At 35.1% G+C, this 27,787-nt stretch overlaps 1 protein-coding gene across 3 annotated transcripts in view; it reads left to right on the top strand.

Annotated features, from left to right (window-relative positions):
- The window catches only part of WWP1 (WW domain containing E3 ubiquitin protein ligase 1), a 128,751-nt gene that overhangs the window by 85,117 nt on the left and 15,847 nt on the right, over window positions 1–27,787 (top strand). For all 3 annotated transcript variants that reach the window (XM_069465491.1, XM_069465490.1, XM_069465489.1), the window contains exons 11-22: window positions 541–715; window positions 3,082–3,136; window positions 3,223–3,307; window positions 3,436–3,564; window positions 6,475–6,550; window positions 6,658–6,729; window positions 9,430–9,518; window positions 13,374–13,533; window positions 15,604–15,737; window positions 15,824–15,964; window positions 20,717–20,837; window positions 25,760–25,864. In XM_069465491.1, the coding sequence (XP_069321592.1) occupies window positions 541–715; window positions 3,082–3,136; window positions 3,223–3,307; window positions 3,436–3,564; window positions 6,475–6,550; window positions 6,658–6,729; window positions 9,430–9,518; window positions 13,374–13,533; window positions 15,604–15,737; window positions 15,824–15,964; window positions 20,717–20,837; window positions 25,760–25,864 (1,342 nt within the window). The remainder of the gene's footprint in view (window positions 1–540; window positions 716–3,081; window positions 3,137–3,222; window positions 3,308–3,435; window positions 3,565–6,474; window positions 6,551–6,657; window positions 6,730–9,429; window positions 9,519–13,373; window positions 13,534–15,603; window positions 15,738–15,823; window positions 15,965–20,716; window positions 20,838–25,759; window positions 25,865–27,787) is intronic.

Below are 27,787 nucleotides of genomic sequence, written 5' to 3'. Positions count from 1 at the left end.
GTCTGGCCCTTGAAGGATCTAAGGGAGATGAAGTTGAAAGTGGACGGGTTCACTTTTATGCCTTCTCAGGGAGCCATGGTAGTGACATGATTCCATCTGCACTTCAGGAAGGTAACTGGCAGCAGTGTAACAGCAGGAAGGTGAGATAAAAAGAGTGCAGTTAAAATCCTGGATGTGGGCAGTGGCCATAGGGCAGATCACCTGGTATACAGCAAGCAGTCTCAGTAAATGCTTATCCAAAAAAGAAGAAGAAAGTATAATCAGACTGGTACTGAAACTGTTCAGTCACTGGCCTCTTTTTTAGACAGTCTTTAGAAATTATATTAGTGGTAGAATAGGAAGGTAATTTAGCTAAAATAAATGGTTTATAGCTTTATAGATTTTCTGAAGAATGTAAATACTTATATTCTTCTTAAGCTTGTTTTATCATGTCTTGGACTTGATTTTTAAATTATTTGAATGAAGTATTTACTGCTTTTCAGTTTCTTACATTGAGAGCTTATTGTTTATTTTTATTATTGTTTATTCTATTTGTGGTAGTTGGGAAAGAAGAGTTGATGATCGTGGAAGAGTTTATTATGTGGATCATAACACCAGAACAACAACCTGGCAGCGGCCTACCATGGAATCTGTCCGGAATTTTGAACAGTGGCAATCTCAGCGGAACCAATTGCAGGGAGCTATGCAACAGTTCAACCAACGATACCTCTATTCGGTAATTAGCAAATTTTAAGATGTTAATATAACTTTTTCCCTCAGGCATTTGCCCTTTTCTACTTTGATTTTTAAAAAATGTTATAGACTGCATTACAAGGTAATTTTTAGTTAATCTTTAATGAACAATTAGTATTTCTTTTATCTATAAGCACTTTAAGATTTTTAAAAAAATAGTTTACTAATATAACTATAGACTCAGTTTTATATCCTTATTAAAGAGGAATTTCATAAATGGAGTTTCTTAATAAAATAATATCTTTACCAATTACTAGTCTTCCACCTTTAATTGTAATAATTTTGTTTGCTTTAAACAAAACCATTTACCTCATGATTTTACTTAGGGCCAGTCTTGCTGTGGTATAGCCATTCTGATTTCCTTCCCAGAAACAACACTCTTCATCTGTTTTTGGTCACCAAAGATATTCCTAGGACTGAAGTTAATTTTGTTCACAAAATCTAATGCCATCTGGAAATTTGATCGGTTGGTGATTTATTTATTGCCATAAGCAAACAATCCACAAAGGGAGTGGAAAAAACAAGCAAATGTAAAAAACAAAAGAGACACCTGATAAATGGTTTGATCACAGGAGATAGAAATAAGATAAACTTTAAGTACTGGGCAACTCTAGGTAGTGTTTTGAGGCAGCTTGAGGAAACCCAAAATGTGGAAGCTAGCATATAGAAAGGAAGTAGGAAAGAGATATGGAAAGAAAAATAACTTTTTTTGAAATCTTGCCTCGGGCTGCCTCTTTCAACTCCATTTCCTTTTTCAGAGGTTGAATAATAAGTTCTCATTCATAAGTTGATCCACTCTCACGGTTATCTGTAGCCAGCAGAGAGGGAGTGGGGCAACCCAGTTTCCATAGCATCTCCAATTGCTGGTTCTTTGGTGACTTGTACAGAAATCTTTGGTAAGGTTCCATAATTCAGCTACATACAGTAAACAAGAAATTATGTAGTGTGGGTTTGATTTTGATTGGACTTACCTGTACACATGTAAACCTTGGGGAAACAGGGCAGAATTAGGTAATAGGTGTGTATGTATCAGAAGTATGTTCTCCTGCAAATAACAGAATCTCCTTAAATGGACTGAGGTTTAGTCATCTGAGTACAACACCAAGTCTAGAGTAAGAGTCTGGAACAAATACTGCCTTGGCTCAATAGTGCCATCATGTACCCAGGTTCTTGCTGCCTTTTTATTCCACCATCCTTATGCGTCTTGCCTGCTACTTCGATCATATGGAGCTCCTGCTGCCTGGGCCTCACTTCCATGAAGAAAGGGAAAGGAGATTTGAAAGGGGAGATGGCTTTGTCCTATTGAGCCCTTGCCTTGTGACTTAGAAAAGGATATCTTTACCGTGGTTTTGTGCCTGTTCCTCATTGGCCAGAATTGGTCACTCTACCAACTCAGCTGCAAGGGGGGCAGGGAATGGAATGTTCTTTATGGACACATTGCTGCCTCAAACAAAGCAGTGGTTTGGTTATCAATAAGGGGTAGAAATGGATATTGAATATAATGAACAGTATCTGTTAAAAGATTATATTCATCAAGATGTGTATACTTTGGCCAGGCATGGTGGCTCACGCCTGTAATCCTAGCTCTCTGGGAGGCCGAGGCAGGCGAATTGTTTGAGCCCAGCAGTTTGAGGTTGCTGTGAGCTAGGCTGATGCCATGGCACTCTAGTCCAGGCACCAGAGTGAGATTCTGTCTCAAAAAAAAAGAAAAAGATGTGTATACTTTATCATTAAATTATTTTTCAGGTAATGATTTTTATATTTGTCATTATTTTAGAATTCATGATGGAATGTTTCTATTTTATTCAGAATATATTTCTAGATTATGATAATAACTTGTAAGCATACACAAAAATGTGTTTGTGTTTTATGTATATATGAATATACTAAATGATGCTAATTAAGATAAAAGTTTATTTCGATAAAGATGATGCTAGAGTTTGATATTGGTTTTATTAATAGGCATTTGTTTTAATGAACACTATAATGATTGCTCTGTTTTTTTAAACAAATAATATTTCCTCATTTAAACACCATAATTTTCTATATGCTCTTCTCCCATTTCATCTTGCCCCTATAGATTATTATGGAAAGACTAGGCATTAAAATATTGATGTCAATATATTATTTCTAAATCATTTTAAGAAAACTAATAATTTTATCAGTTGATTGACTCCTTTTACCTCATGACATTTTAAGAACTTTGTGTCTTGAAATAGCTATCTTCACATTCCCTTATATTTAAAAAAATTATTATAAAATGTGATTCTGCCAAGTGCTTAGTTTATTTCTGCTTGTATATTAAAATACTATTATTTTATTTCTCCTCCCAACCCCTTCTTCAATCAGGCTTCAGTGTTAGCTGCAGAAAATGACCCATATGGACCTTTGCCACCAGGCTGGGGTAAGCTGATAGGTTGTTGTTAAAATATCTGTAAGGTGTATATATCTCAAATAATTATTAAATGCTGTGCTCACCTTATTTTTTAGAAAAAAGAGTGGATTCAACAGACAGGGTTTACTTTGTCAATCATAACACAAAAACAACCCAATGGGAAGATCCAAGAACTCAAGGGTATGTGCATACGACAGCCTTAGTTGAGCCATCTTGCATATAACTGTAGATAGTATCAATGAACCTTGAGTCAGATATTTTTAGTACTTAGAAAATGTTCACCTCATGATTATAACTTTATCTTTCAGCTTACAGAATGAAGAACCCCTGCCAGAAGGCTGGGAAATTAGGTACACTCGTGAAGGTGTTAGGTACTTTGTTGATCATAATACAAGAACAACAACATTCAAAGATCCTCGAAATGGGAAGTCATCTGTGTAAGTGAAAACCTAAAGTTCTCCTTCAGTGCTGCTTAGTGAGGACATGAGGTTTATTCTCTTAGTTTAGCCCTCAACGTGAGCAACAGATTTTACTTTTTGGTTCAAGAATACCTGTTTGAACTAGTAATACCCGAGTACACCTGTCTTTGCTCTATCTCATTCCGGGATGGATTTGTGGCATGTAATTCCTTATTAATAACAATGGCAAGTATTTATGTAGTGATTACTATGAACCGAGGATTGTTCTAAGCACTTTACATGTATTAGCTCATTTTATCTTCTGACAACCCCCTGAAAGCAGATAGTATTATTCTTCCCCTTTACCAAGTAAGAAGAGGTGTAGGGGCATACCTGATTGTATCAGACCAAGGCAGTCAGTCTCCAGAGTCTGTGCTTAGATACCTTAATTAAGCAGTGGACAGTTCTCTCCTTTCTCCTTCAATCTTTTTACTCTTAGGTGATGTCTTTGCCTCACTAAGAAAATAAAAGTAATCATAAAAAGTCTTTTGCAAATTCCCACTATCACATCTTCCCACCTACCACCATCTATCCTCCATCCTGGTCCTGTCAATGAATTGTTCCTATCAAAGTGTATTCCCTCTGCTGGCACGTTAGATTCCTTCCCCACCACAATTGCTCCTGCAGTTATCATCTTTCTATTCAACATCGTCAGTTTTTCTTTCTCTACTAAATTGTTCTCATCAGCTATTATTTCTCCTAGATTAAAAAAAAAAAAAAAAAACTTTTCCCCTTAACGACTCATTCAATGACAGTTTGTTTTTATTGCTGCCTTTTTCAGGAAAACTACCTGAAAGACTAGTCTCTGTATTGCTGTTTCTAATTTCTGTCTTAGACTGACTCCAAGGAAGTTCCCCTGACACTGAACTTGCCATGGGCACCAGTGATCTTCATATTGTTAATCCAGGGGTTGGTTTGCTATCCTCTTATTTGACGTACGTGGAGCATTTGACACACTACATTTCTCTCTCCTGGCAAAAGTAGTGGAGGGCACCATACTTTCTTTCTTTATTTCCCTCTGTCTTTCTGATCGTTCTCTATTTTGCCAAATCCTCTTTTTCTCCACAGCCTCTTAACATTGAAATACCCAGAGCTCTGTACTTATTTCTTTTCTAACTGCGCTCATTCTCTTGGTGAATTTTATTCAGTGTCATGCTTTTAAAAACATCTGTCTGCTAATGACTCACACTTAGCTCAGACTTCACTTGAAATTTTGATTTGTGTAGTTAGCTACTTACCTTATGTTTCCACTTGTAACTCCTTCCTCATAGCTCTTATAAAACCTATTCTACCTGTGATACTCCCCATCTTAGTTAATGGTAACTCCACTCTTACATGTGCCTGGGCCAAAAATTCTAGACTTGTCCTTGACTTCTCTTTCTCTCCTACCTTATACACAGTCCATCAAGAACATATCTAGAGTTCAGGTATTTCTCACCACCATCACTGCCACCGCTTCGGTCCAAGCTACCATCATCTCTCACCTAGAGTGGTATCAGAGTCTGTGTGTCTCTCTGCTTTCTATCCACACCTCATAAAATGTTATATTAGTCTCCCTACAAAAGAGAGACTGATTTTTAAAAAAATTTAAGTAAAAAGTCATTCCTTTGTTCAAAACCCTTCAGTGGTTTCCATCTCAATCAGAGTAAAAAGCAGTCCTTACAGTGGCCTAGTAAGCCATATAGGATCTGACTCCTGTTACCTCTTCAACCTCATCTTGGTTTTCTCTCCTCATTCACTCTACTCCAGCTTCATTGGCCACCTAGCTGTATATTCAACATCTTAGGCTTCCATCTCTGGCTCTTAGCCCCTATTCCCTCTGCTTGGTATGCTCTTTTCGCAGATATCTATGTGGCTTATGCCCTTTCCTTCATGTTTTTGCTCAAATGTCACTTTGTCTATGAACCCTACTCTTTTCACTCTTTTCAGAATCGCACAATTCTTCTCCTAACTACTCCTTATCCTTTGTCCTTTTCACAATCCCCCACCCCCCAATATTTTTTCCTTAGGGCAGGAGTGAAAAGACATTTATCCCCTTCTGATACACTACATACACAGTTTACTTATTCATATATCTCTTATCTGTCTCCTTCACTATTAAGTAAGCTCCACAAAAAATGGCATTTTTATCTATTTTATTAACAAGTAATGAATGTTCTCACTGTCTAGAATCATGTCAAGTACCTGCTATGCATTTAGTAAATATTTATTGACTAAATAAATTCACTTGATCCTGAAAACTCCCCAAGAGAACATTTCCCATCCATTCCAGAATGTTCCCTAAGATTGTGAAAGTTCTTTGTGCACATTAGGCCCTCAGTCAATAGGCAAGAGACCCAGGCCCTCTCAATGTGAGTCAAACCGTACTGTAAAACCTACATTCCTAGATGTCATTCATTCTGCCTCTTCTCTCACTGACCGCCTGAACCATGTGTCCTGGATGTCACATGCTGTTCCTAGGAATTTATTTTGCTTTGCTTATCCTCCACCAATATTTGTTTTGGTTTTGGGTTAGGTTTAAGATGTGGTAGGATTTCCTTCTATGTCTCTTCTATCTAGAACCTCTGTCTTCCTTAGATTTAAGGATTTTCAAGATTTTTCTTTGAAAATAGTAAGTAGTAGACTTTAATATTTCATTCAACTCACTATTTTACAAAAGATCCATCTGTACATACAGCGTCCCTCTTTGTGTATGTGTGTGTCCTGTTGCTGTGATAGCCTTCATTGCTTGAATGCTGTTGGCCCACCAAACATACCCTTACTTCTCTCTCAGCACAAAATTTTCCTATAGTCATTTGTAGGACTCTAGCACACTCCAATTTCATAATGAATACTAAATATTCAACTGTATTATGAGTTAATATATGGTTTATTTTTGTTTTTCTTTAGAACTAAAGGTGGTCCCCAAATTGCTTATGAGCGCAGCTTTAGGTGGAAACTTGCTCACTTCCGTTATTTGTGCCAGGTACTGCAGTGGTAAATAAATCTTATGTTCATAATCATTTAGTCTTATTTTTATGCAATATATATTCTTTCGCTTACATGGTATTATGATATTGTTTTTGTTTTTAGTCTAATGCACTACCCAGTCATGTAAAGATCAATGTGTCCCGGCAGACATTGTTTGAAGATTCCTTCCAACAGGTAAGGAAGATTTTTATCAGAATAAAACAATACTGTTTGTCTCATTGTATTTTATACATCTAAAGGGAGTAGGGTTTTAGAGAATTTAAACCGTTGAGAACACAGCTATAATAATGGCTACCACTTAACTGAGTGCCTATTTTAATAATAGTTATACTAAACCTTACCCCCGTATTGAGTGATTGCCATTTACTTGACACTGGCATCTTATATTGATCATATTATTTAATTCATCCTCACAGCACCCTTTTGAGATAGTTCCTGTCTTACCTCCATTTTACAGTTAACGGTAGTGAGATGAGAAACAATCATTTCTATTGTGAATTTAGTTGTACACTTAACTAAAATAAAGCTTAAACAGTTTTTGGAACAAGTTGATCAATTTTGACACGTAATACTTTGCTAAGAATTTACTACCTCAAACAAAAAAGTCTTGATAATGTTACCAAATTAAAATTAAATTGGTAAATACTGTATTCCACTTGAGTAATTCCTTTAATAATTCTGATGTTTATTCTCACCTTTAAGTTTCTGTTCAAATGTCATGCTCTCAGAGAGACCGTGTCTGAGCCTGCTATTTAAAATGGCAGTCCTGCTCACCTCCCTGACGGCCACATTCTAGCCAATTATGGTGCTTTATTCTTTTTCATAACACTTACTGTCACCCGGCGTATTCTACTTTGTCTCCCTTGCTAGAATGTGAGCTTCAGGAGGGCACGGACTATTTTGTTTATTGTTTAGCTCAGTACCTAGAATAGTGCCTTGCACACAGCAGATATTCAATAATTATTTGATCAATGAATAGACGAGAATGTAATATGTCTACCTTTCCTGAATCATCTGCAGAACATTTAAAGATAAAAAATCTGAATACTGTATTGTTAGTTCTTTTTTTCGTATGAAAAATTGGAGAATTTTCATGAGATTTCTTTTTTCTCTCCAAAGTGTTACAATGAACCAAAGTTCTCTGTGTACTCAGGTACACAGATGAATACTCTGAACACTGAACTCTGGACTCTGAGAGACTTTCAAACCCTGGCTTAATTTTATTAGTTGTGTTAGACTTTGTACAGATATTAAATTAATATCAGAAGGTTTTTTTTAGTTTGAATTAATGAATTCTTAGCAAAGTAAGTATAAGTAGATCAACTTGTTTCAAACTCTGTTTGGGTTGATTTTAGTAAGTGTACATCTAAATTCATGGTAGACTTTATTTTGCTTTCTACCCTTTGTGGGGGAGAATTACGGTCTATTTGATGCACAGGACCGAGCCCATGCCTGTCTCTGATAGAGGCCTGCTGGTAAGCTGTGCCCTAAACCGGACCTGTCAGTTGTGGGTGTGGTTCTGACATATGTGTGGTGGAAGTAATTCATTTCTATCCCAAAATAAAGACAACTTACTAGTGACCATGATGTAAGCTATTAAGGATTATGAAAATTTGATGTAGGTGTTGTTTTAAGCTATACTGTCCTAAATATAAATTCATCATCAAATAAAAAATTCTTTATTATAGCTGAGTTCCTTTCCTAGAAATGGAATGTGTAGTATAAGCAAGATGCAGAACAAGGTCTTCTTCCCAGTGTCTAGTCAGAAATATTTACAAGTCACCTGTTAAATGATTTTGGTACAGTTTGGAGTTAGAGGATAGAGAATATTTTCTAACCTTAAAAACTTTCTGTGTCAAACTCTTACTTTCTTGCCATTAACCTGAAGTAGAATTGCCATTTAATACCAGAGGAAGGGAAAAAGAATGAACAATGACCCTTGAACAATGTGGGGTTAGGGGTGCTGACCCCCTGCACAGTTGGAATTCCACCTATAACTTTTGAGTCCCCCAAATCTTAACTACTAATAGCTTGTTGTCTGGAAGCCTTACAAATAACATAAACAATAAATTAACACATATTTTGTATATTATACGTATTATGTACTATATTCGTACAATAAAGTAAGCTAAAGAAAAGAAAATGTTATTAAGAAAATCATAAGGAAGAGAAAATATATTTACCATTCATTAAGTGGAAGTGTATCATCATAAAGGTCTTCGTCTTCCTTGTCTTCACATTGGGTAGGCTGAGGAATAGGAGGGGTTGGTCTTGCTATCTCAGGGGTGGCAGAAGCAGAAGAAAATCTACATATAAATGGACCCATGCTATTTAAACCCATGTTGTTCAAGGGTCAACTGTATATGAAAGTGAGTCAGAAAAAGCTTAATAAATTAATATATATGTATTTATGTAGTTTGTTGGATAATTGGTAATTTATGTAATTGGTTGAATAAACCAATTGATCTTTTGAGTTAAAGGCATCGTTGTATGAGATAAAGAAATCTGTAATTTTTAAAATACAGATTAACACAATGAATGCCACACCAGAAAAAAATTTTTTTCTTTGGGGCCACTGTGTTTTATTATGAAAACAGAATAAAAACTTCTAAAACAAAATGATCCTTTCTAATTAAATGAAAAATTTGTTATTTTTTATTGTTTTCTGTGCGTGAGTTATACGCAACTTGAAAAATGGTTTGCAGCTCCAAAGGTGAAGAGACGTGTGAGTTACATATGCTTCATGAGGCCCAGGGCTCAGAACTAGTGTGAGTTAAATACAACTCACATGGTAGTTAATGTATAAAATTGCATTGTTTTGGAAGAAAGATGTACTGCATGTGTTTAAATATTCATGTTTTTGTTTTTAATTAGATTATGGCATTAAAACCTTATGACTTGAGGAGGCGATTATATGTAATATTTAGAGGAGAAGAAGGACTTGATTATGGTGGCCTAGCAAGGTAAAATAGAAAACACATAAGTGCTTTGAAATAAATATATCTCTTTGTATGCAGGGAAAGTATTCTTGAAAAGATACGTGACTATATTGGGTTATATTTTTATAACAAAAAATAAAAAATTTGCATAATTGCACGGGTAATCATTACTGCTCTTGATTAGATTATCTTTCTGTGCGTTTTCTCTGCATATAAATGTAAATTTATATATATGTGCCATATAATACATATTTGCTGCTTTTTAAAAGAGAATTAATTATGCAGTGTGCAAAATACAGGAAACTGATTTTGTTATTTTATATAGTATGGACATCTTTTTATATCAGTATACATAGATAGAGAGCTAAAACTCTCATTTTTAAAATGACTACACAATATTCCATTGTATGAATATATCATAATGAATGGATCGGCACGCATAGGTTGTTTCTTAGTTTTTGCTATTATAACATCATATATTGTTTTTATCTGTGTTTTTAATCCAATATGTGTTTCTTTCTTTTGAGAATAAAGTTTTCTACATTCACTAAATATATTAACAGTAGACACCTGTGAAGCAATATGAGTGGAAAATCCTTTTGTCTTTTAATTTTTCCCTTAATTGCTTTGCCCAAACCTAATCTGGCAACAATTTATTTTTTAGCAAAGCACTTTAATTAAATCTGTCTTAAAAAAATTAAACTTTTCATAGAAACAAACTCTCTTTTTGAATTCACATTTCACAGGTGTACAGAATTACAAAATCACAGTTTTAATACAACTGGCAAAAAGATGCAGGACCAAGCACAACTGGTGGGAACAGATATACAATAATATGTGTGGGATTATCAGAGTTTTATTTATATTAGCATATTTCCTCATCTACAATATCATTAAGCTTTTCCAGAAAGGAAACACTACGTACCACAATAAGTGTTTATATCACATCGAGTGTTAATTTATCTCAATTTCAGAAATGTTCAGACATTAAAGAGAAAAGTACGTCTTAGAAATGAGGAAATATGCTATTATTTTACAGTGTCTGTCTTTATAACATTTACATTCTTGTCTGAACTCTTATTTGCCTTAACCATTTGAGTCTAGTTTTATATTTTGATGGTTTTAATACATATAGCCAGTTCCTCCATACCATGATTTTTTAAATTCCTAAATTCTTTATTTGATTCACGTATTGGTGGGCTAGATTCATCATCAAATGGTTTGTTCAAGAATTTACAGAGGTGATATATTCCTATAGTCTTTCCATGTTTGAGAATGTTTTCTATTATATATAAACAACAACTTCACTAGATATAAATTTCTTGCACAACACTTGTTTCTCCAATACTCTGTAAACATTGCTTCACTGCTTTCTAGCATTCAATGTTAGTACTGTGAAGTGGGACGCCAGCCCCTTGTGGGAAATTTTTTTTCTCTGGGTGCCCTCACAATCCTTTTTCTTGAAGTTCATTAATTTCATTGTTGATTGTTTTATATCTTTTTTTAGGAACATATTAAGATCTTCTTTAATTTCAGGGAAGTTTTCTTCTATTATGTCTTTGAATATTTTTTCTGTTCCATTTGTTCCATTTTTCTTCAGGAACATCAATCATGGGTATGTGGAATCTCCTTTGTTAGTCTTACATGTCTGTCATCTTTTCTCTGATCATTTTTATCTTTGTGCTTTTTTATTTTGTTTTGATTTTTCTCAAGCCTATCCTCATGTCACTGTTTGCAGTACTGCCCTACGTTTTGCTGCTTCTAATGTGATTTTTCTTCATTAGTGGTTTTACTGTTTTCTTCATTTTCTTCTCTAGGCTCTGCTAGTTCATCTGTTGTCTCATAATTTTTTCAACCTTTGTGTCACTTCAGTTTATTTGAGAGTATAGAGAAGAATATGTTGAAAGTTAATTCTTCCACCTCTTGCTAGTTAGAAATTTTTCCATCTTTTCTGCGAGGATCAGGGTAAAGGTTAGGTGCCATGTTATAGCCATTCTTCTTTTGAATTGATTTAGTTTTCTCTGGGCTGCTGTTTACTAAGAGTAATCTGAAGCATCTGGAGATTTTATTCCTAGTTTAGTTTTTGTATGTATATCTAAACACATTCTCACTAGATCTACTCAGTCCTTTTCCCTAGGGGCATATCTTACTTCAGCCTCATCACAGAGGGAAGTCACTTGGTTCATCACTATGTTGGGCCTGGACTTAGCTGTATGAATTGGTGTTTATCATTTGTTGGTTGATTTTGTTTAGAGACTCCCTTCTCTACCCTTCAGGCAGTTTCAGGAATCATATTTTTTTTTTTTTGAGACAGAGTCTCACTCTGTTGCCCAGGCTAGAGTGAGTGCCGTGGCGTCAGCCTAGCTCACAGCAACCTCAAACTCCTGAGCTCAAGCGATCCTCCTGTCTCAGCCTCCCGAGTAGCTGGGACTACAGGCATGCACCACCATGCCCGGCTAATTTTTTCTATATATATTTTTAGCTGTCCATATAATTTCTTTCTATTTTTAGTAGAGATGGGGTCTCGCTCTTGCTCAGGCTGGTCTCGAACTCCTGAGCTCAAACAATCCGCCCACCTCGGCCTCCCAGAGTGCTAGGATTACAGGCGCGAGCCACCGCGCCCGGCCAGGAATCATATTTTGAAAGCTTTAGAAAATAATTTGTAAACAGGCTGCCAGGACAGATCTAGCTTGCATAGAGGTGGCTCCACTCGTGATTTTAAATTTTGTAAATTACTTGGTAATATCCAAAATCACTAGGTAATGGTTAAGAATCAAGATTTCTGGCTTCTCTTTAAAAACATTAGACCTACATTCCCACCTTCTCACGTGGCATCAGTTGACTGAATCAGAGTAGCTGTTTCCCCTTAGGGTAGAATGCACTCTATTTCATTACAGTGCCCACCACTGCCTGGTCATTGAAGGACTATGATAATGTGCCTAGAAATTCTTCTTTCTTAAAGCCAATAATTTTAGTAGGGATATAGTGAGGTATGGAGGATTGTGGCTAAGCAGAGAATGTGAGCCCCATCTAGAAAATAGAGAAGGAAGCCCCTTATACTCACTGATCACTGTAAGCATTTGAGTTTGGAACCCTGCTTTAGAAGAAATTGCTACTGAAAAGAATCTTTTGCAAATTCAGTTTATTTTTTAATATCTTTTATCTAGTTGGATTTCATGTATAGACTTTTTTAAATGAATCAAAATAGGTGGTTAAAAAGATTGGTTATCACATCTAAAGATTTCACCGTTTCAATTTTAGTTTTATTTTTGTTGCATTGACAGTAAAATTAAAGCTGTTCCATAGCAGCAGTGCTGTGTATCACCAGCAAATATATATTAAAATCTATTATATATAGATCCTAGAGTGCATATAAGAGTTTAGGATAAAAAAAATACATAAAGACATGGCTTTTGCCTTTGAGGAGCTTATGTCTGGTGGATGGGTCAGGTCATGTGCATAAACATGAATAATGTGAAGTTGTTAACCACAAAGTATTAAGTGACTAATACAAAAACACTGAAAATTGCTTCAAAAAATTGCTAACATGGGATTTAAGCTGGACTGAGAAAAAGTGGGATCTACATAAGTTTAGTTGAAGTTGAAGAGACATTCCCCAAGCAAAATTATGGTATAGAAATAATATGTTATATATGAGTAACAGTGAGCTTGTAGTTTGGCAACACAGGAACTAGCCGATAACTCTGAATGGAGAGCCAGATCATAGAAGGACTTAAATGGAGGGCTGAGGAATTGGGCAGTGAGTTGTTACAGGCTATTGAACAGAGGTATAATGTATGTATGGGTATATTTAAGATCTGTTTGTAAATTCACATATATATGAATGTTAGAAAATAATCTTGAATTATTTTCTTGTAGAGAATGGTTTTTCTTGCTTTCACATGAAGTTTTGAACCCAATGTATTGCTTGTTTGAGTATGCGGGCAAGAACAACTATTGTTTGCAGATAAATCCAGCGTCAACCATTAATCCAGACCATCTTTCATACTTCTGTTTCATTGGTCGCTTTATTGCCATGGTGAGTTCTTGACTTTAAATTATTTAATTTACTTATTTAAACTTTGCTTTTTTCACAGATATTTCAGAGGACTTATTTTGTTACCAAGAAAGTTTTCTTAACGAGTATCAAAATATAGTCAATTTTTTGAGTACTTATATAAAATCCAAGATTATGAATATGAGGATTATTTATCTAGTCACTTAGTCTTAAAACTCCTTTCATTTTATAAATTAAAGTCTAATTATAATATGACAGCTTTTCTATAAAAGGAAAATCTGGGGTATCTAATAATTGCATTTCATTAATGTTTTTGGAATTTTTAGAGCTTCGCAGAAGCTCTTGTGAAACTATAGTTTTCTGAGAAATGTTTGTATTTATGTATTTATTTGCATTTTATTATTTATTCATTTAGTAAATATTTATTGAGAGCCTACTATAATGCCAAGCACTTTTCTAGGCACTGGGGATAAAAAAAAAAGACATAGTCCCTGCTCTCAGGGATCTAAATTCCATTAGGTAGAGACAAAAATTATGTGCTAAGGGAAGGAGAGTGTGGCTTTTTTATATAGTACGGTTGGAGGAGGCCTTGTTGATGGGCAACACATGAACAGAAACATGAAGAAAGCAAGGGACTGGATTATGAAGATATCTTGGAGAAGAACATTCTAGGCATAGGGAACAGCAAAACAAAGGCTCCAGGGTAGAGGTGCATTTTTGATTGAGAAAGAGATGAGCATAGCTGGAGCAGAGTATATGAGACAGAATGTAGTAGGAGTTGAGACTGAGAGATAGTGTGTGTAAACTTTAGGAAATTCACGTAAGAGCTTTGAGTAGGTGCCTCAGACTCCCAGCTATACATAGCTTATAAAATATATAATATTTTAGTTTTCATGATTTATGCTGTTTACTTACTGAGTGTTTTTTTTGTCTTTAATATAAGGAATATGGGAGCAATGACCTTGGTAGGAGAGGAAGAGATTTATTTAATGCACATAGAAGTAATAGAAAGTTTATCCATAATAAGAGCATATGGATTCAGATGCTAGTAGTGAGCAGATGTGGTAGAACACACAAAAGTTCTCCTCTGATTGCTTCTGTTTCCTCAGTGCAATTGGAAGTAAGATCATTAGCTCAGAGTAAGCAGTGGGAAGAAGCAAATATTCGAGCTTAGGCGGAATAAGAATGAAATAGATCATCTAGGAGAGTGGGAGAGTGAGTACAGTAGGGAAACATGATTGCCAGGAAATACAACAGTAGGGAGATAAGATTGTTGGTCATGAATCAGTCAGTTTGGCTGTAAATGAATTTCTAGCATATTCCACTGCCTAGGTACAGACGTTGGGTAAGCTGGTTGAATTTAGCTAAGCTTGGGATTTTGCCAGAAATACATCTGGGGGGGAGCAGGGTTTGAAGGTCAGGTATACAAAGGAGTTATTTTAACGATTGACAGTGGACTCTAAACTAAGTAAGGGGAGAAATAATTTCATGAATGGGCTGAGGAACAGCATTAAAGTAATAGGTTCAGCAGATCCTCAAAATTGCTAGGAGTGTGCAGCTTCCTGTGGTGGCTGTTGTAAATAGGAGTGAAGGAGTAAAGGCACAACGGGTTAGTCTTGAAAATTGCAAGTAAGAAAGGAAGGAAGAGGGGCCCTTTCCAGGTGCACAGGGCCCTTCTTAAGTTCTTCATCCAATTAGGTTAATTTAATTTATAAAACATTTAGGAAGAGTAAGGCAAAGGGCTGATAATAGAGGTCCTTTATCATCCTATTTGCAGCTTTTGATAGTACATAATATAGTTAGGTGTTTGACCTCAGTGAAATAGATTTTGTTTTAACTCTAATTTGTTTTTCATGCTTAGCATTTTATATAGTATTTTAGATTTCATGATTTATGCTGTTCACTTACTAAGTGCTTTTTTGCCTTTAAAACCTTGTGATTTCTCTGTTATTCTCTATATAAGAAATTGTTATTTTGTATTTCTTTTATTTTTTATTTATTTATTTTTTAATCTATTTTTTGATTACCTACAGACACACATGATCCAATATTTTATAGATTTTAAATAAAATTTCTTGTTTTTCTTGACAGGCACTATTTCATGGAAAGTTTATTGATACTGGTTTCTCTTTACCATTCTACAAGCGTATGCTAAGTAAAAAACTTACTATTAAGGATTTGGAATCTATAGACACTGAATTTTATAACTCCCTTATCTGGATAAGGTTTGAGATTTATTTTTTCAAAAAGACATTTTCTTGAAACCCATTTATTCATTTTGTTAATCAGTGTATATATTTATTTCATCCAGAGACAACAACATCGAAGAATGTGGCTTAGAAATGTACTTTTCTGTTGACATGGAGATTCTTGGAAAAGTTACTTCCCATGACCTGAAGTCGGGAGGTTCCAATATCCTGGTGACTGAGGAAAACAAAGATGAATATATTGGGTAAGATGATATGCCTTATTGAGCTTAATTTCTAGAACTTCTAGAACATGTTAGAACTAAATCCTCTACCTGTACCCTTAATTTTATCCCGTTTTCACTCCTTTGAGAAGTTCTCAGCAGCACCAGTGTTCTTGAAGTAAGAGAATATTTGCCAGTCTTCACTTTCCCACTGCCACTTGCTGTAACCATTCTGCCTTTGCTCAGATCAAAAATATAAAACACTGACACTACAAAGGGCTTTGCAAAGAATGTACAGCCCTTCATTTTTTGGTGAGGGGGCGGAAGCTCTGTTAGGTAGTAGCAAAACCAAGTCTGGAACTCAAGCTTTGACCATCAGTCTAATGCTCATTTGTTAGTCTGTTTCATTTTTCTTTTACTAATTTATGCTTTTAATAGTGCTCACCACAACCTCTATTTTGAAACTCTGTTCTCTTGAATTCCTTGGTCCCATATCATACTGATTTTCTTCATTTTCTCCTTTTTAGTGGTGGTTCTCTAAATCTCCATGTCCTAAATGTGGGTGTTTTCCCAAGACTCTTTGTTCATCCTGCTTCTCTAAATATTCTGCTACCATAGCTTCAAATTTCTATAAAGTAATATCAAACTTTAGACATAAGTTCCATTTGCCAGGGAGGTGATCCAAACTTTTTCAGGAAAGAAACAGGTAGTAAATTTTTTAGGCTGCTGGTCACATAAAGTTTTATTGCAGCTTCTCAGCTCTGTGATGCAGTGCAAAAGCAGCCGTAGACAATGTGTGAACAGGTAAGTGTGCTTATGCTCCAATAAAACTATTTTTAGACACTGAAATTTGATTTCATATAATTTTCATATCTAAAAATATTATTCTGGTAATATTTTTCAACCTCTTTTTTAAAATGTAAAGACTATTCTTAGCTCACATGCTGTGCAAGAAAAACAGATAGTGGGCCACATTGGGCCCAGGGACCATATTTTTGAACTACTAAATGACCCATCTTAAATTTAGCATGCCCAAAATGAAATTTTTCATTTTTTCTATCATCTCTTGTTGACCTCTTCTGTTAATGGTACTGCCATTTTCATACTCTTTTAGACTTGGGTTTTAGCTATTATCTTTGTCTCTTCCTTTCAGGTTTTTTATGTTTGCTTTTTGTATTTGTTTCAAAAATGGGATCATATCATTCACATTACTCTGTAGCTTGCTTTTTCTGTCCCTCAGGTCAGTAGAGATAGATCTGAATCATATACCGAGAACTAGATAAATTATGGTATATCTATTCTATATTATTTAGCCATTTCTGCTTCTAGGAGTCATTTAGGTTGTGTCCAGTTTGCGCCCCTACATATAAGGCAGAAGAAAACCTCCTTAAGCATGAATCCTATACATGCCTGCTGCGTGTCTTTGTGGGATAGAGTTATAAGAATTAAATTTATTAGGTCAAAAAGTATTTAATATCACTGTGTTGCTTTTCAAAAATGTCATAGCAATTCTTTCTTCCCTTCTTAACCTGTAAAATGCTGTGGCCTTTCGGTTTCACATCCTTAGTGTTTCTCTGCTTACTAAGTTAAATGTAGCTGCCTTAGCACGACACTCTAGGCCTCTTGCTTCCTATTTTTCTGCTAAACCAGTTATCTCTGAGAGAAATTACCAATAACTGATTTTCTTTGTATATTTTTGTACTCTCTGAGGTATTTTTGTTTTGCTTTGTTATGCAGTGAGCATTTATTGCTTATCATAAAAAAAAACAGTAAAGCTTCTTATATTTTGAAGAAAATGTATTCACAAAAATAGTACGTAAGGCACTGTTCTTACTCTTTGTTAAGGTTTAAGCCTTCCAAACTCCAAAAATACTTATTAAATATTGCAACCTAAGCATTTAAAAAACTGCTGTCAATGATTTCTCATATCAAAAGCAGTTTAAATAAAATTTCATGTCAGGTTTATATTTATTAATACTTTACTGCTTTGAACTTTATACTTTGTGTTAAGGTAACCACTATTTTAAAAAATTTTATCTGTATAGTACTTACGTACGAGTTGATAATCTAATCCTGAATACAACTATTTTTGGAGGATTTTGTTTTAGTCTCATACAATAACAAACTGTAATCTTGTTGTTTAAGCTTGCTCTTGAAAATTGTGATAATACTCTTCTCTTTTAGTTGTGATACCTTCAGTGCCCAAAATAGGACCTCAGTGATATGAATAAATGAATGGTAAAAACATGTATGAAGTACTTTCAGAATCCAAGTGGAAAGAGAGCTGTTATTTCTGCTGGGAGGAGTCCGTTCTTTTTTATAGGCCTTTGTGTATAAGACAGGTCTTAAAAGTTGAATGAGAGCTTGCCTGGTAGAGGGACAGCGTTTTGGGAGAAGGAAAACAGTAAGAGCAGAAGAATTTAGGTTTTAAAGGGATTAGTTTGTCCTGGGAATCTACAACTACATTGCTGTAGGAACAGTATAGGATGGTGAGAAATAGTGGCTAGACAGGAGCCTACAGTGTTAGCCAGGTTCTAACATTGCTCTAAATCATAAAGAGTCAGCAAAAACAGACCAAGATGGGATGGTCAGAGTTGTTTCTGGAAAGATTATTCCGACATCTACGTGGAGGATTAATGACAGTTGAGAAAGGGAGTGATGAGAGACAAGAAGACTAGTTAAGTTGTTTCAGTAATCTAGTAATGAGGCATTATAGGCCTGCAATGGCAGATACAGTATAGATAAAAATGAGGAAATGGACTTTTTAGGATATTACAGGAATAGAAATAGTTCCAATTCAGTGATTAATCAATTATATGTAGTGAAGGAAATGAAATATTTGATGGTTGAGGTCTCTAGATTGGTTGACAGTTTAAATTTTGTTAGTGGAATATCCAATCCAAGAAGAGATGACCTATAAATGTACTCTTAATTTCAGGAGGGAAGCAGGATTTAGGAATTTAAGAATTTCTAGCTTTTCTGTGATAGTTGAAACTTTGGTAGTTGAAAAGATCATCTTTAGGCCGGGCACGGTGGCTCACGCCTGTATTCCTAGCACTCTGGGAGGCCAAGGCGGGAGGATCGCTTGAGCTCAGGAGTTCAGGACCAGCCTGAGCAACAGTGAAACCCCATCTCTACTAAAAATAGAAAGAAATTAGCCAAACAACTAAAAATAGAAAGAAATTAGCCGGGCATGGTGGCACATGCCTGTAGTCCCAGCTACCCTGAGGCTGAGGCAGGAGGATCACTTGAGCCCAGGAGTTTGAGGTTGCTGTGAGCTAGGCTGACGCCATGGCACTCTAGCCCAGGCAAGAGAGTGAGACTCTGTCTCAAAAAAAAAAAAAAAAAAGAAAAGATCATCTTTAGAGAGTGAATAGCTAGAAGAGAAAAGGAGGCAGAAATCTAAGTAACACCAAGATTTATGGAATAGTGAAACCAATGAAGGTGACGAAAGAGTTGCCAAAGCTGAGTCAGGAATGGTGGCATTACTGTACCCACTAAAGAATTGCATGAGAGTTGGGAATGCTAACGTCCAGTGTTATAGGAAGTTCATGTAGCATGCACACTGACAGGAGGACATTAGGCTTGGCAATTAAAAGTTTGGTGACATTAATGAGGAAAGTTTTTTTTTGTTCTTGGGGAGAGGATGTTGGAAGGCAAACTGCCATGGTTTAAAATTTGGATATATAGGAGGTGAGAAAGTGGAGACAGTGAGTATGGTGTACTCTTTTAATAAGTGTGGTAAAGGGAGAGTAGTTTAAAAGAGACACTGGGTTGAAGGAAGAATAGTCTTGAACACCTCACTTTTATGGACAAATGGAAAGAGGAGTAGGAAGGTAGAATTGAGGATATGGGACAAAGAGGGGTTAGTAATGGATGAAGAAAAGTTTTAGAGGCAGCAAGATGAAAGGTTTGCCTTAGAAAAGCGTAAGACCAGCTTTTTTTGGACACAAAAAGAGGCATTAAGAATGGGAGGAGTATGGATAAATTGGCTTTCTTTTCACCTGCTAGTATCATTGGCTTTTCCTTATTAGTGTATGCTGTTTTTCTAGAAGTTCCTTTCTAGACCCATCTGCTTTCAGAAGCTCCTTACACAGATTTTGAGTCCCTGACAGATTTTCTTCTTTTTTTAAATCAGACTTCCTCACTCTCCAGCTGCTTTGTATGTTTTCTCAGAATGTTCCATGTTCATCTTGATTGATTTCTTCCATTCTGGTTAGGAAATCTTCATGTTCTCCAATAAACCAGCATGTAAAGAACCTGTTCTCCAGCTTTAAGTCTTCTCAGACCTAAACCTGTCCAAGCACACGGCCTGTGGACAGATTGTCATTTTACGTTATTGAGACAGCCCCTTGCTTCCCTGATGTGGAAGGCTTTGATTCAGAGTCCTCTGGACAAATGCTTGGTGTGACGAGAGACTGTTAAATGACTGGCCATTCCCTTCCTGTGTCAGCATACAATATTTGGAGTTACTTGTTCAATATAAATGGGAATTAATTAGTGCTAGGATTTGGTTGTCATATTGACAAGTGAAGAACTTGCTATTTTAAAAGCATTGTTTTTAATAGCTACCAATGTGCTAAAACTCATTTCCTCATGGAGAAGCATGTGTTAACTCTAAAATTATGTATGTGCATACATATATACACACGCACACATTTATATTTGTGTGTTGTGTGTGTATGTATATTTTTTCTCTTAGAAAAAGAAAAGGAACTTTAGAAGTTCTTGGTGTTTTTAAGCCTTTCATTTCATAACAAATTACCTATTTTTAAATACCGCCTTTATTTTCAGTTTAATGACAGAATGGCGTTTTTCTCGAGGAGTACAAGAACAGACCAAAGCTTTCCTTGATGGTTTTAATGAAGTTGTTCCTCTTCAGTGGCTACAGTACTTTGATGAAAAAGAATTAGAGGTTAGGTGTTTTTATTATGCTATTGTGGGGAATGTTAATGGGGGGAGGGACTGTGTTTGTCCTTTTACAGAACAACATCCACACGTTTTTAAATCATGTAGCTACCTTTCATTTGTCCAATTGTTTAGGTGGCATTAATTCTAGCGTTGGGTGAGAGTTTTGATTACGTTCTCTGATAACATGAGCACAAAATCATCAGTGACACCTGTTAGGAGTCATAAAAAGTGATTGGAACATATTGAGAATTTTCTGAAATCTCTGTTTAGTAGTTAATTGCTCCAAAGATCAGAGTCTTAAGTCATGAATTCTTAGTGGTCTTAACTGTATTTGAACTGTTAGAACTATGTCAGGAATTCTTGGTGTGTATGTGTATGAGATAAGGTACACATAACATAAAATTTATCATCTTAACCATTTGTAAATATTCAGTATGGTAATGTTAAGTATATTCACGTTATTGTGCATCCAATCTCCAGAAATTTTTCATCTTGCAAAACTGAAACTCTATACCCATTAAACAACAGCTCCTCATTTCCCCCAGCTCCTGGCAACTACCATTCTACATTCTGTTTCTAAGAGTTTGACTACTTTCCATACCGCCTATAAGTGAAATCATACGGTATTTGTCTTTTTGTGACTGGGTTATTTCACTTAGCATAATGTCCTCAAGGTTTATCTGTGCTGTAGCATGTATCAGAATTTCCTTCCTTTTTAAGGCTGAATAATATTTCATTGTATGTGTATACACTACCACATTTTATTATCCATGCATCCCTTGATGAACCTTAGGGCTCCTTTTTGCTATCGTGAATAATGGTGCTATGAACATGGGTGTACAAATCTCTGTTTGAGATCGTGCTTTCAATTCTTTTGTATATGTACCCAGGAGTGGTATTGCTGGATCATGGTCATCCTATATTTATTTTTTTGAAGAACTGCCATACTGTTTTCCATAGCGACTGGACCATTTTGTATTTCCATCAAAAGTATAGAAAGATTCCAATTCCTCCACATCTTCAACACTTGTTATTTTTTGTTTTTGTTTTGTTTATTTGTTTTTCATAGTAGCCACCCTAATGAGTAATATCATTGTGATTTTGGTTTGCATTTCCCTAATGATTAGTTATCAGGAATTCTTGAAGTCTTATTTTCTCATATAGATTAGAATATAGGCAGGGCATTAGAATAGTCTTTGGCATTTCCTTTTAGCCCCACTTTGGGTGCAACATTTTAACTGCAGCCATGTTGGGCCCGCTACTAAGAAACTTGGTTCATTCATGTAGTCAGATGTGCATATGAAAAATAGCATTTAATTTTATTTATTTATTTATTTTTTTTTGAGACAGGGCCTCTCTCTGCTACCCAAGTTAGAGTACACTGGCATCATCATAGCTCACTGTAACCTCAAACTCCTGGGCTCAAGTGATCCTCCTGCCTCAGCTTCCCAAGTAGCTGGGACTACGGGTGTGCACCACCACGCCCAGCTTATTTTTCTATTTTTTGTAGAGACCGGGTCTCACTATGTTGCTCAGGTTGCTCTTGAACTCCTGGCCTCAAGTGGTCCTCCCACCTTGGCTTCCCAAAGTGCTGGGATGATAGGCATGAGCCATCCCTTCCAGCCAGTTAAAATTTTATACAGTAATGTTCCTGTGCAGGAATTAGTCTTCTGGCAATTCTGACTGACCTAGGAAGTATGGATGCTAAAAGTCTCTTACAGTATGAAATGGCATAGTATTTGCATATAACCTACACATATCTCCTGTGTACCTTAAATCTTCTCTAGATTACTTACAATACTTATTGCAATGTAAATGCTATGTAAATAGTTATGCTATATTTTAAAAATTTGTGTTATTTTTTATTGTTATAGTGTTATTTTTTCCCAAATATTTTCAATCCCCTGTTGTTTGAATCTACAGATATAGAACTTGTGGATACTGAGTTGTGATGTTTACAAAAATCAGGACTCTGAACCTGACTGATAAGTAGATTCTCACTAAACGTGGTTAACATCTTTCTTGACAGCTTGCTTACAAAAAGTAGCAGAAGCATATTAGAAGAATAGCATGGAAGACATCTTTGTAGGGTAGTATTTATTAATCGTTTTTTAAATCACAGACTTCATTAAGAATCAGAATGAAAACAATCTTGCATCCTCTAAACTCAAACACTGAAAATATTCCACAACCCCGATTAAGAACACCTATTTTAGAGGCCCACCCAGTGAAAAAGGGAGTGAGAGCCCTATATTAGAGCAGACATGAAACTAAAACATTAGGTCAAGAAGGAAAAGAAAAGGAGCATGCTTTTATATACTGTTGGAGCATGCTTTTATATACTGTTGGTAACGTTTATAATGTTCTCACATATTGCCCTGTGAAATAGGTAGGCCGTGTGATAATTTCCTTTTTCAAATAAGGGAGACTGAAGCCCTTACTGGTTATTGATTTGCTTCTAGCTGATAGTACAGAGCCATAAGAAAATACACACTTTTTTTTTTTTTGGTTTTGCTTTGTCTTGATTTTTACTCCTACTCTATTGTTTTTTCTTCTACTCCCATTAATTGTCTCTCTTAACCATGAATAATACTACGATAATGGTTATTCATACTATTATTCAAAATAATGACTTCATAATCATGCCCCTCTTTATAGGTTACAATTTGTTTAAACTTTAAGAATATATAACAATCATTCTTTATAAAAATGCATATCACACTAGGAATAGAAAGCAAGTTTTATAGTTTGATAAAAGGCATCAGCAGCAACAACAAAAAATTCCCGTCATTCCAAATGGTAAGATTTTAAAGGTTTCTGAGATTGGAAACAAGGCAAAAATGCCTACTCTTACCACTTCTGTTCAACATTGTACCAAATACCCTAGCCAATGCAATAAGACAAAAGCAGAGATAAAAAGTATAAGGATTGGAAAGAAGTAAAACTGTCTGTATTCACAGATGACAGTATGGTTGTCAACTTAAAAAATCATAAGAGACCTACCAAATAACTGGTAGAAATAATAATGAATTTAATAAGGCTGTAGGTACAAGGTTAACAATAAAAAATTAATTGTATTTCTTTGTACTAGCAACAGACAGTTGAAATTCAGATTTTAAAGTTCCACTTACTAAAACATCAAAAAAATGAGCAAATTTAACCAGAGACACATAAGACCTCTATATTATAGAAAAATTAAAGAACACCCAAATAGAGGGAGAGATATACCATGTTATGTATTGGAAGACTAAATACTGTTAAAATGTCAGTTCTCTCCAAATTGATTTTATAGGTTCAACAATATCCCAGGAAATTTTTTTTAGAAAATGACAAGCTGATTCTAAAATTAGAAGGAGACCAGGTGCAGTGACTTACATCTGTAATCTCAGCACTTTGAAAGACCAAGGCAGGAGGAGTGCCTGACCCCAGGAGTTTGAGACCAGCCTAGGCAACATAGCAAGACCCTGTCCCTACAAAAAATAAAAAAAATCAGAGAGGCACAGTGGCACGCACCTATGGTCCTAGCTACTCAGGAGGCTGAGACAGGAGGATTGCTTGGGCCCAGGAGTTCAAGGCTACAGCGAGCTATGATTGTACCACAGCACTCTACCCTGGGCTTCAATGTGAGATCCTGTTTCAAAAGAGGAAAAAAAAAAAAAAAAGAATCATAAGCATATATGTGAAAGATGAAAAGAAAATTTGGTGTAGACAGAAGTTTCTAAGGGAGAACACAAAAAGCAATAACCATAAAAAAAAATATGGATAAATTTGACTTTATCAGAACTCAAAACCAAGACATTGTTAAGTAAATGGAGAGACATCCTACATACTGGAAGAAACTATTGAGACAAAGATCTTACATCCAGAATATATTTTTTAAAAACTTATCACTCAAAAAGAGACAAAAAACATTTTTAAATGGACAGAGATTCACATCACAAAAGAAGATATACATATGGCAAATGGACACATGGAAAAATGCTTTATTAGTCTTTGGAGAAATGCAAATTAAAACTAAATGAAATACCACTTTGGGGATAGTGTTGGTATTTTTTATAACAATGTAGATCTCCCTTCTGACCTACAAGTTTCACTATTACATGTTAACCCCAGTGAAATGAAATATATATCTATACAATGAATGTACATAAATGTTCATCACAACTTTATTTATCAAAGCCAAAAATTGAAAGTAACCTAAATATCTATCAGTAACTGAATGGATAAACAAATTGTTGTATATTCATATAATGGAATACTATTCAGTGATATGAAAGAATGAACTACTGGTACAATAACATGGATGAACCTCAAAAATATTGCATTGAGCAGGAAAAAATATGTGTGTGTGTACTAGATATGACAAAAATAGGTATATGTGCATATATATAACATTCTCAAAAAGACAAATGTAATCTAAGGTGAAATCATTGATCACCTAAACCCAGATTTGGGGATGATGGTTTTGACTATAAAAAGTGACATCATGATAATGCTCTGTATTTCACATATGTAGAATATTTTATTCCCAAATAGGCTGAATAAATGAATAATGAGGTTAGTTTATTTTTTACTTTTTAAAAGCATAGATTTAAAAAAAGAAGAACCAGAAATTTATGTTTGAAACTAATCAATTTGGATACCCAGTTTGGAATATATGTACTGCCAGTGTTTTTCTGGAAGAATAGTTACCCTAACGGTTGTTTTCGGTTTGAGTTCAATGAACATGAATAAAGTACCAAAGAATTCTTTATGCTAAATTGCCACAAATTTTGTTGGATATGCTTACTGTAATCATTATTTGCCTAGCACATAGCTGTTCACATAATTATGCCATGTGTATAACTGTGCATTAGAAAAGTTCAGTCATATAATTATTTTCTTCGCTAAATCTTTATCACAGCCTGATTCTGTGCTCACTTCCAGGTTATGTTGTGTGGCATGCAGGAGGTTGACCTGGCAGATTGGCAGAGAAATACTGTTTATCGACATTATACAAGAAACAGCAAGCAAATCATTTGGTTTTGGCAGGTATTTGCTTTTATCTTTTTGAAACAAAGTATTCAACGAAAATATTTTCTAATGAAATGGTGGTTTAAAATTAGTGTATATTTTTTAATTGAAACTTCTTTGGGATATGATTTTTAATCTTCCAATTCTAAATCTGAAGTGCATAGTATGAACACTTGTTCAAAATATTTTTCATTGCTTCTTTGACTGTCTTTCTAAATGAAGGAATGAATAACAGAATTTTTAAGTAATAGTTTAGTGGTAATAGTTGTAGGCATAGCATTTTTTCTAAAGGTATCGAAGTAGTCTATAAGTTTCACTGAGTTCTGGAAGCAAGAAAGTATGCTTATAATGATAAAGTGAGTACAGATACTTTAATGCCTCTGAAGGTGATAAAATACAAGGAATTAAAATAATCTGGGGGATAATGTCCGAGAATGACTTTATTTATTGATTTATTTTTATTTTTTGTGGTTTGACTTAAACTGTAATAGGATGGTCTCTGCAATCCAGGTGCACCATACTAATTTTGAAGCACATTTCAATAGACTTTTTGTTTCGTTTTGTATGTTTATTTGAGAATTTAAAATCTGTAGTCCAGGGATATTCTTCACATAAATATGCTACTAATTGAGACTCATTTGAGCAACTTGGTGACTGAACTTTTGGTTTACTTCTACTTGTTTCACTTTCAGGTGAAAAGTAATACTGGGTTTTGTATTACTATAGTAAGATTTTCTGAAAGTTGCATGTTTTCATAAGGATATGTGTCATGAGTTTATTGCCGAATATTTTAAAGAATGGTGGATATTTCTAGAAATTTATCTTAAAATATACTTCAACATGTGTAAAATGGCACATACCAAAGTATTTAATGCAGCATTTTGGTGTACTAACATAAATAAAACAACCTAAATGTCCATCAGGAGAAGACTGAGTAAATAAACTATAGTACATCTGTTTTATAATGCTATACCTTGTAATCATTCTTTTTCCTTTTTGATATGCAAATTAGCAAAAATATTGGAGAATAATATGTTTCAATACAATATTAAGGGGAAAGGAAGGTGATATGCAATGTGTATAATATGATGCTATTTGGTTAAAAAGAAAATTTGTATTCTGTGTAATAAAAGTATATGCTAGTGTATGAATATACCATCTCTGAAAAGACAGAAAAAGCTCACAGCAGTTCTAAAGGGGAGCTGAGCAGTTGGAGGCAAAGGTGGGAATGCTGCTTTTCATGCTATACCCTACTTACTATCTTCTGAATTCTATGCTATTACCTATTATGAATACAGAAATAAATAGGAAGGAATATATCCATTTTCAAGCTTCAGGTATCTGAATTGCATTATATACAGTATGTGGACAGGTGTCTGTACTCTTCCCTTTTATGCTCTTTACTAGCTTCATTAAACCTGGAATTTCCTGACTTTCTGTTGGGACATTTGTATCTACATAGCTAAGGAGCTTGTGTTTAGGGTCATATAAATCCAGATGAATACTTATTTTCTGAATTGGGAAGAGTGGCAGTAGGGAGGTGTTCATTTGTTTTCTGTAGCGTAAATGGGAGAGGTAGGTGACTCGGGGAAGAATAACAATGGTTTAGAAATCAACAAGACCTGAGTTCAAATGTTAGTTTTGCCACTTACTAGCAGTTTGAGGACAAGTTATTTAACTTGTGGAGGTTTTCATTTTCTTATATGTACAGTGGGGATGCTCATGATCATACCTATCTCATAGAATTGTTGTGTGGGATAAATACACGAAAGCATTTGGCAGGAGCCCTTAATAGGTGATAGCTGCTATGTTATAACTCAGTATCTGCCCTGGTTGTACCTACTAGTGGTGTGACCTTAGACAAGTGACTTAACCTTCCTGAGCCTCTCTCATTTATTTCCTGTCTGTAAGATGGGTGTTATAATAATAGTGGCCAACCCA

This window comes from Eulemur rufifrons, chromosome 3 (genome assembly GCF_041146395.1).
Source record: "Eulemur rufifrons isolate Redbay chromosome 3, OSU_ERuf_1, whole genome shotgun sequence".
NCBI lineage: Eukaryota > Metazoa > Chordata > Mammalia > Primates > Lemuridae > Eulemur > Eulemur rufifrons.
Note: the sequence above shows the minus strand (reverse complement) of the source record. Positions and strands in the feature narration are given on the sequence as shown.